The sequence below is a fragment of the Watersipora subatra genome, chromosome 8 (genome assembly GCF_963576615.1).
Source record: "Watersipora subatra chromosome 8, tzWatSuba1.1, whole genome shotgun sequence".
NCBI lineage: Eukaryota > Metazoa > Bryozoa > Gymnolaemata > Cheilostomatida > Watersiporidae > Watersipora > Watersipora subatra.
The window spans coordinates 45864600-45875353 of NC_088715.1; the positions used below are offsets into that span (position 1 = coordinate 45864600).

Here is a 10754-nt window from a genome sequence, read left to right on the forward strand (position 1 = left end):
GAAGTACTGTGAGAGACACTGAGGTGATAATTATATATAGGAAATCTGTTTTCCAAGCAGCAACTCACTTCGCCTTGTGTATGTTTCACTAACTTACAACAGTTTTAATCACGCTGTGCTTATTTTGCTTACTGTTCAAATAATGGATAAACATTTTGCCAATGAAAAAAAATTGTCTTATAATACAGCATAAATTATAACATTGCAACTATATAATGGGGTGTTTTGGTAATAAGTTGCAATTGATATCACCTGTTGATCCATCCGTGATGAGCAATCTAGCTTCAACAATTATCAGCTGTACTCTGGAGTTTTACCTAATTATTCTAACAGGTCTTCAAAAATATGCAATCAGTTTTGTTTAGATCAACAAAATGCTTGAACAATGACCTTCTTTATTTGGTTGAGTGCAGCATTTATTTTATTACTAATTGTTATCTTATAACCTGTAACACAACATTATTCGAATGACGCAAATCAAGAATAATGATATTCAAGTCAAAATGACTAGATCTTAATTTCAAGTCAAAACTTTTTAAAAACTCGAGTCCCTTTTTTTCACTTATAACCACAATCATAAATGTGAACTCATTTGGTCTTTTTTGACCATATGAAACAAGAAAGATGACCAGAAAACTTCCTAAAACTACTCTTTCTGACATCAGCCAGACTGTATGCCCTGAGACAGGTGAATACTTGGGTAATGATGAGTTATTTAAATGTAAACATATATTCCTGGTTAACGAAGTGTTGGAAGCACTAGCTATTAGAGAATACTGATATCACAGACATATATCACTGTTTATTAGTTCATAAAATATACCTATCATGTAATTTCTAAAACATTAGAAAATAAAATTTATTAAAATCAAGTAGTAATAAATATGGCTTAAAAATAAGCAAGGAATGTAGATATAAAAATATAATTTAAATAAATATAAAAAAAGGTTCAGTAGGAATGAATCATGTCTGCTTACTGGCACACAGTTGGCTCAGTATAAGACAGAACCTGAGATATATTACGTACAAGCAACAATGTATTAGACTTGACAGTATCATAATATTTGGTGATCTTGTCCACTGCGGCCTGGTTACAGACAGCACCAACCAGCAGTCGTTCCAACACACCAACCGAGTATGACAGAGACGATATTGCAGGAGTACAGTACTTAGGTCCTTTTTTGTAAAGGTTAGTAGCGGAGCAATATTCCAGGAGATTGTGCGTAGCCAAGATCTGTCGCAGTACTTGGTTCATGTACCTTCGGAGTGATTGAACGCCACCTGTTGACTGAAACCTGAGTCCATGCTGCAAATAAAATGAAAACCAACAAGATCAGCAATGCTGATCATTGATCAAAATGCTAATTATGACACATAAGATGTCATTGACCTAATGCTGTTTGCCAGCAGTAAGTTGCAATCCAGCTAGATAGGACACACATGATGTGCAGGTGTGACAGACATGAAGAGCAGGTGTGACAGACATGAAGAGCAGATGTGACAGACATGAAGAGCAGGTGTGACAGGCATGAAAAGCAGGTGTGACAGACACGATGAGCAGGTGTGACAGACATGATGAGCAGATGTGACAGACATGAGCAGGTGTGACAGACATGATGAGCAGGTGTGACAGACATGAAGAGCAGGTGTGACCGACATGAAGAGCAGGTGTGACAGACATGAAGAGCAGGTGTGACAGACATGAAGAGCAGGTGTGACAGGCATGATGAGCAGGTGTGACAGGCATGATGAGCAGGTGTGACAGACATGATGAGCAGATGTGACAGACATGAGCAGGTGTGACAGACATGAAGAGCAGGTGTGACAGACATGATGAGCAGGTGTGACAGACATGAAGAGCAGGTGTGACAGACATGAAGAGCAGATGTGACAGACATGAAGAGCAGGTGTGACAGGCATGAAAAGCAGGTGTGACAGACACGATGAGCAGGTGTGACAGACATGATGAGCAGATGTGACAGACATGAGCAGGTGTGACAGACATGATGAGCAGGTGTGACAGACATGAAGAGCAGGTGTGACCGACATGAAGAGCAGGTGTGGCAGACATGAAGAGCAGGTGTGACAGACATGAAGAGCAGGTGTGACAGGCATGATGAGCAGGTGTGACAGGCATGATGAGCAGGTGTGACAGACATGATGAGCAGATGTGACAGACATGAGCAGGTGTGACAGACATGATGAGCAGGTGTGACAGACATGATGAGCAGGTGTGACAGACATGATGAGCAGATGTGACAGACATGATGAGCAGATGTGACAGACACGATGAGCAGATGTGACAGACACGATGAGCAGATGTGACAGGTATGATGAGCAGGTGTGACAGACATGATGAGCAGGTGTGACAGACATGATGAGCAGGTGTGACAGACATGATGAGCAGGTGTGACAGACATGATGAGCAGATGTGACAGACATGATGAGCAGGTGTGACAGACATGAGCAGGTGTGACAGACATGATGAGCAGGTGTGACAGACATGATGAGCAGGTGTGACAGACATGATGAGCAGATGTGACAGACATGATGAGCAGATGTGACAGACACGATGAGCAGATGTGACAGGCATGATGAGCAGGTGTGACAGACATGATGAGCAGGTGTGACAGACATGATGAGCAGGTGTGACAGATATGATGAGCAGGTGTGACAGACATGATGAGCAGGTGTGACAGACATGATGAGCAGGTGTGACAGGCATGATGAGCAGGTGTGACAGGCATGATGAGCAGGTGTGACAGACATGATGAGCAGATGTGACAGACATGAGCAGGTGTGACAGACATGAGCAGGTGTGACAGACATGATGAGCAGGTGTGACAGACATGATGAGCAGGTGTGACAGACATGATGAGCAGATGTGACAGACATGATGAGCAGATGTGACAGACATGATGAGCAGATGTGACAGACACGATGAGCAGATGTGACAGGCATGATGAGCAGGTGTGACAGACATGATGAGCAGGTGTGACAGACATGATGAGCAGGTGTGACAGACATGATGAGCAGGTGTGACAGACATGATGAGCAGGTGTGACAGACATGATGAGCAGATGTGACAGACATGATGAGCAGATGTGACAGACATGATGAGCAAGTTTCAATAAAAAAACAATCCAAAGGGGATGTCAGCGATATAATTGAATTATTTTATATACGGTGATAAAGATGATTAAACGCGAACAGGATCTCAAATGTGACATTGCCTCTACTCACTTATTCCTTGACTTGAAAACAACAAAGGCATGTGAAACCTTGTCTCAGTAAGGACATAGTTTCAGTAAGACAGTTACGCAGAAAGACAGGCAGTACATTACACTGCAAAGGAAATATTAATGTACATCAAGGTAAATCTAAGGGCAAGCAACTTACATTAATAGTAGAGAGGAATTTCCGAACAGAAGAGCGAAGTTCAGTCTGCTTGTACCCTGACTTATAAAGTCGATGAAAACATGCCTCCTTGTAGAAGTGCGACCTCCGGTCAGAAGGGCAGTGTGAGAACTCCTTAGTCTGAAATGAAAATACCATTTATCAAGAATGTCCTAAAAAAACTTTAGCGAAGAAGCAAAACTGGCAAAGATAGATTAGATTCTAACTTCTATGACCCTCTTCCGTATCAAGTTAAGACACATTTACACCAGGACGATTTATCAGAGTTACTTGCACTTCGACAAGGTCGTCTTGGTGTAAAACAAAAACTGGCAGTTAAAATGCCTTTGTCCCAGTTTTCGACAAACGATCAGTAGAATGCTTCATACTCCGTTTGTTCAAATTTGATGGCCGTTATTGACATAGTACTACATGGATTTGACCAATAGCGCCGGACAATACAATAGCAGTATATTGTTCTCCCAAAAATACAGTTGATGCATTTACACAAAGATGATTTAAAAACAATTCTAATAGCTACAATTATTACTATTACTACAATTACTACGCGTACAGGCGCATGGCACAAAGTGACACTTTTTTGTATTTACGCTGATAGGCATTCATAATAGAAGATGAAATTGGTGTAAAGTCTGAAAAAAATGTATTTCAAATCATAAACAGACTACAAGCCTTTTAAGCTCCAACTTTCTCGACACAAACAAAACTTTGACAAACCGTCCTAGTGTGTGGGTACCTCTAAATAATGAGTTCATATACGTAAATGAATTAAGCACTAATTAATTTCTAGAGTGAGACATAACAGCGATATTCCTCGAAAGTTTATATATCTTACCTCCGCCACCATTTCCTGTCCTTTGCAGTCATGGTAATACTGGGTTCCTGTATATGGCTTACAGCACTTCCAACAGAAGGCTGTGTTACACTTGAAGCACACCATATGCACGCATCCACCATCCTTCTCCATTATTGTTTGGCATTTCGGACATCTTTTGGTGGAAACTACTACCATTGATGCCTCGAATCTGTCTATCTTTTCAATGCCTGAAACAAACAATAGAGGAATGAGCTTAATACTAGTTGCCAGTACACAGAAGTCATTTTCTGCCCTTGATAGCCAGGTGTAAATGACTTGATATCACAAAATTAAGAATGCCAGATGCAGTCTGCAAGTCTGCGCTTTTTAGTCGTGTCACATCGCCATATGCCATAGAAATACACCTTGAGCTTCAATTCATAAAAATAACATGCAACATATCATGCAATACCTGTAGAACACTGTAGAACTCACCGACTATGTATGGGCGACATCAATCGGCAAATAACATAGTCTTCAGTTAAAAAGTTTAAGAATTCCAAAATTTAGACTTACCATCTTTCTTGAGTTTCTCCTTGTATTTAGTCGCCTGATCACAAGTGAGAGGCCAATGAGGTTCCTTGAGGCATCGGAAGCAGCACTCAGTTCCACATGCACAGCTAGCCGTGATTGGCTCATCTTTTTCTGCTAGTTCGTCACCGCAATGAAGCACTCTACCACAGCTGCAAATAACAATACTAGCTATAAATAAAGACTACAACTGTGTATAACAACATTAGGAAGTAAAATTGGATTATAATAAATGAAACAGCAATCTATTAGAAGAGTTGTCTAATCTTTCAAGAGGAGAAAACTAAATATAAACACTCACCCTTTAGTTGGACACCAGACTGCCTGCTTATTCCTGAAGAGTGAATACTCAGCGACATGCATTTCATGAAGGCAGTAGGTAGAAAACTCGAGCATTGACATAAGAAATACAGAGTCCACTTCCTTCTTGCACTCATACTCGGGACAAGTGATGTGTACGAGTCCAGATTTTACAGCGGTGATCAAATGTACAGACCAGCAGTCATTACAAAAGTAATGATGACAAGATAACAAGGCCGAGTGCAGGGCCTTATCATTGAGCTCTTCAAAGCATATTCCACACTGCAGTGCATAACTCATTGACCTCTGCAGTTGTGTTGGTATGTATAGCAACTCGTTTTTACCATTCTACAAAGGGAGAAGTCATAGGAAGATTATTTATAGGTATGCAGCACCCGAAAAAACATTATATGGGCATGAAATAAAGGATTCAATGCAAGAGACAAAATTGGTAAAGTTTACAGAGATAATGCAGCTAACCAGGAACAAGCTTACTAGTGGCTTCTATCAACTACTAACATCGAAAACCCTAAACAGCTGTCACGTGAAACAGTCATTTTTATCCCAACTCTACCTGGTAGTTCTTCAGGTTAATCTCAGTGGGTTTGTGCTGATCACTAACTGTCTGTTGAGCAATCTCAGACAAGTTCGATGAGCTGACATTCCAAGAGACCTCTCCACGCTGAATTGACTTCTTGGGAAGCCGAAATGAACAAGTAGCATTGGACTTTCTAGAAAATACAAAAACAAGGGGATATTAACCGACTCTCCAAATCCAAAGGTATCATATCATAGACAGCTTTTCATCAATGGCATGTTTAAAAAATGGGATTGGTAAGTCATATGGTAATACCGTTTTGCGCTGACATTTGTCCAATGAGAAAGAACGATGGATTTGAGGGTGATCAGATCATAGATGTTGTCCTCCTTGATATTGCAAACTTTAGTTGACTCCATGCCTATGCAACTTCCAGTACAGAAGAGCCTGAAAATTGTACACAACAAATAAGCATTTGCGTACTTACGACTAGTTGTCAGCAGTAGCAACTTGTGACAAGTTGTCAGCAGTAGCAACTTGTGACTAGTTGTCAGCAGTGGCAACTTGTGACAAGTTGTCAGCAGTGGCAACTTGTGACTAGTTGTCAGCAGTGGCCAATCCAGAAATGCCAATTATAAATAGAGTCGGACTATGAGAGAGTAGTCGGCTAAAGAGCTGAGACACAATTTTCAAACAAATTGTGAGTCAAACCTGTATTTGTCATATTCCATTCCCTCAGCCCTGAGCACCATGACCATATAGAGCCTTTCATTTCTAGCAGTAGCTTCCAGATCAGCAGAGAGGTCTATTGTGAAAATGCGGGGTGTGCTATAGGCCTCTCTGTACTTATCACCAAAATTCAGCAGTAGCGTTGCCATGTCAACATCGTTTGATTTGATCAAGATGTCGGAATATTCTGGAATGAATGAGTTAATAGGAGTAGATCCCGTGCTAGCCTGAGTTCGAGTTGAAGAAACAATTGGAATTACAGGCTGGTCAATGAAGATGATCTTGGCCTTTTTATTGGATTCAGTGGATGAGTCAGAGCTTATCCCCGAGTAACTGCTGTTCCCAGAGTCAGTGCTTTCCCCACTACTGCAAATAGAAATTCAGTTACACTGCACCTCAAGCTCATATCCATTAATTAACCACAGATTAAGTAATTTTGTTTCTTTGAAAACAACATGCTTTTAGTAACAAAAAATTTATTTCGTATAAAATCCATCTACTCTAAAGTAAAAATACGACATACCACTTCCTAGTTCGGTGTCTTTTCTGACATGTGGAAGTGCTAATCAAATCAGCCAGGGACGCAGTGATTGGCAAAGAAAGAGAATTCTCATGAGTCTCGGCAGCATGACCATCATCATCCGAGTAGGGAAACATTTCATCATCAAAATACACTGGTCTAGAGAGAAACCTCTTGCCACACCCCGTAGTGTCATTGTGACCTTTTTCTTTGCACTTGAAAAGACCTGGAAAATGCCCCTATGAATGAGTGAAATGAGAAACTAAAAGCGTAAATTAGAACCATTGGCATAATAAAATTTGAAATCGTACTTTACCTTTTGTGGAACTGTTTTTGAGTAATCTTCCATCTGTTGGAGCACCATAGATGACATGACATTCATAGCTAGGCAGGAGACCATCAGCAAGATCCTCTGCAGATTCTAAAACAACACGTTAATAAAATCTGATTTTTTACTCTTATAAATATTTCGCTGTCTGAGTGGTGACAACTTCTCATGAAAAACTAATATAATTGCTGACCAAAGTGACTCTATGTACATACCTGTAGCATTATCCCTGTTTTTCATCTTTTTGCGCTTGCGCCTTTCGGCTTTACTAAGATGATCTTCTAGCCTGTGTCCCTGTGTAACTGATCTGACACTCATTTCCTTTTTAGAAACTGATTTGCGCACTTTACCCTTGTTGCTGTAATAGGAGTCGCAAGTCTCCCAACAGCCATTGATTGTGTCAGTTGATGGCATCAGAGTGTGCTCCATTAAAGTTATCTGAGCATAATAAATCCTAGTGTGAGCAAAAAGGATTGACCAAAATTCAAATTGAAGCTCATGCCACATTCCTAATTCGAAGAGACTGCTTAATATGAAAACTAAATTTACCTTAACATCAGGATTATCTTGTTCTTCTTCTATTTTGCTTTTGAATTGCTCGGGAAGTTCCCATCTTCGTCGTTTATTTAGCGAAAGCTCAACCCTCTGATATGGGTTAGATGGAATATAAGAAGAAACCTCTGCAACAGCATTTCTAGCATTTGATGAATCATTTCCTACATCACTGTTTACAACTAAGCAGCTGTATTTCTGATATTGGCGAACTGTGGAGTTGCTCGAATAGTTTCGAATTGTGTTGCCCGTATAACGGCCTTTTTTATTCTTCTTCTGCACCATGATGCAACTACAATCACAAACCATGCGTTGGTTATCGCTCAATAAAGAAAGCCGCTTCATGCACAAATCATTATGCACAAATCACAACAAACACTGACTTGCAGTCGAAATTCTCCTTACATACCTTGTAAAAAACTGTTGGTTGCAACTCACAAATTCCCAAGATTTTGAAAATAATCCCGCGAGCCGATATGCACGGAAAGGAGCGCTATGTAGAAAAGTCGGCTAAAAAGCTTTTCTCTTGCTTTGAAGAGACTTTGGCGCAGGGACTATGCTTGCAAAGCTCCCAATTAGAGCTATGACGCAGAAACGCAATCGTGCCTGCTTTATACTCCATTTCGATTATCAATTATTGCACCAGAGAATGTCAGATAACTGCTATGTCAGCAATTCGATTTATACAAGCGATGGTGAAATCACAGCCTGGGTGGTTAAACGTGCTGGGGGTCTTGAAGGTATTCGTAGGAAGAAATACTGTGATGAATCTGAGTCTAATAATCCAGCGATCGTCCAATAACAGCGCCATGCAGGTCAAAGCCTTCAGTCCGATTCACATACATGTACACTAGCGGATATTAAATACCTATTGTGGTTATGATTATCATCATTAATTTAGTATCAGATCTTCATTTTTAAAGGCAAATATTTTGACAACATACAAATAAAACATTTATAGTTGTACAAAAACGTACGAAGTGTAATCTAGTATTTAAGATTAATTAAAAATGGCCGCGCACGCGAAAAATATTGCTCTCTAAAATATCCGAGATAAAACGCCACCATCGGTGGTCATCAATATCATTCTCCTATCATAAGGCTATTATATAATTATTTTTGTATTACATCATATACTAGGTATAAAATACAAGAAGTCTAAGTCACATAAGAGGCTAGAGAGCCTGCGAATAGTAAAGCCAGCCACATGCATGGTGTATTAGAGCACCATAAAGATACAGGTGGCTTTAAACTGCTTGAGACGGCTCAGTTTCTTGATGAAGATTTTTTGTCATTTAATCCCTACTCATATCAGCCTCTAGTATTATATTCATACTAACCAAATCAAGACCAGCAACATGCAAAATACACAACAAACCAAACCCACTTTATTCAACAATATAGAAAATTATTCAGATAAACATCACTCTACTCACTCTCATGTCACCAAAGACCTATGCACTGTTACAAAGCAATCATTTCAAACCCATTACCCTGACAGCAGTATGTCAAAATATGAGATCCTTATACTGCAGGATGTAAAAATCCAGGAAATGGACCACACAGCTAGAATGGCCACAGCCAAAAATCACTTCAGTATACTATCACAAAAATTCCACCCTGACAAGAACAACAAAGAACAGAAAGATGAGTGCACTAACCTCATGAGCATCATCAATAAAGCGTACAGTGACATAATTCAAGACTTATTCATGGAAGACCCTTTCTCAAACATGGTTGTAAAGGAGGACATGGCATACCAGAAAATTAATAGCTGCACAGTTACGTGCCAGCACTTTCAATCTTTTTCGGTTTATGGATTCCCTGACCATACAACCAAGTGGACAGCTAAAATAAGAGAGCTATGGAATACAACTCCGAAAGCTATACCAAAGAGTAATCAAAAAGAAAGCCCCGGAAAACAGTTTGGCAGCAAAACCCACTCACTGTTTATCTCCATATACAACAATGGGACAATATTCATCCAAGGCTGTATGGCCCTGTCCTATGCTGAAGAGGTTATTAAACCATTACTAACTAGCTGGTTCCCTTCAAACTGTTCCATGTTAACAGTAGAAAGCGGCAGATTTTCAGATAAGTTAAAGAAGTCTCTGCTATTCTTTCAGTCAGATGAACACTCAAATAGGACCTCTGCTGATGGCCTACATATGATTACCAATTCCAATTCTCTTCAAGAACACAGCACAGCTTCAAGTCCAGTAAAAACAGTAGAGAAGGCACAGGAAAGACAGTCCGAGATGATCCTGGTTGAAAAACAGTTTATGGTAGACATACAAAATCAACTCTCATTAGCCATACAAAGAATAGAGAAATTAGAAAAAGAAATATCAGGTATTAAAGAAACAAGCACTCAACTTCAAATGACAACAGGCCCAAAAATAGGAAATCTTAGTCAACGGGTAGATAACCTAGAACACGGTAACAGAGAACAAAGAGAAGAACGAAAATCGTACAAGACTGCAGCTCTTTCCCAAACAACAGACAACCTAAGGGGAAATTTACCTATTAGAAACTCAAACAGCACAAACAATGCCAAGCATGTCTCAAACAATCCAACCAGAATTTCACCCTACAGCAATGCACCTAGCAGAACTGATGTTCGACCTACTACAATTACATCAAACATGCCAAGAGTTACATTTGACCCAAACAAATGCATTGTAATATACGAATGCAATGACAAAACCCACCTCAGCAAGGATAACAATATCAGAAGAATAATAGGTAAAGACAAAGAAATTACCATCGATAGGATTTCTCATAGCGCTAACGGCAATGTTCTAGTTCAACTTAGCGAAGAGATAATGGTCGACAAAGTTATCTCGCAATGGGAGCCAACAAACTTTGGAAACTCCAAAGTAAGAAAGACCATTCCACCAACTCTAAAATCAGGTGTATTAAAGGGAGTTCCAACCGACATAACCGATGAACAGATACAGGACGACTTACGACAACAGGGCTA

The 10754-nt window shown here is 39.9% G+C and overlaps 1 protein-coding gene across 1 annotated transcript; it reads right to left on the reverse strand.

Moving 5' to 3' along the window:
• Positions 1 to 879: 879 nt before the first annotated feature.
• Positions 880 to 8312, reverse strand: LOC137401730 (uncharacterized). Its single transcript, XM_068088190.1, has 13 exons — positions 8181 to 8312; positions 7769 to 8063; positions 7435 to 7657; positions 7208 to 7312; positions 6895 to 7117; positions 6354 to 6737; positions 5958 to 6089; positions 5679 to 5835; positions 5106 to 5452; positions 4790 to 4956; positions 4253 to 4461; positions 3400 to 3537; positions 880 to 1306 (listed from the first exon to the last, which is right to left on the reverse strand). Exons 2-13 carry the CDS (start codon positions 8054 to 8056, stop codon positions 974 to 976), a joined length of 2706 nt encoding a protein of 901 aa, XP_067944291.1. The 5' UTR covers positions 8057 to 8063; positions 8181 to 8312; the 3' UTR covers positions 880 to 973.
• Between the last annotated feature and the right edge of the window lie 2442 nt (positions 8313 to 10754).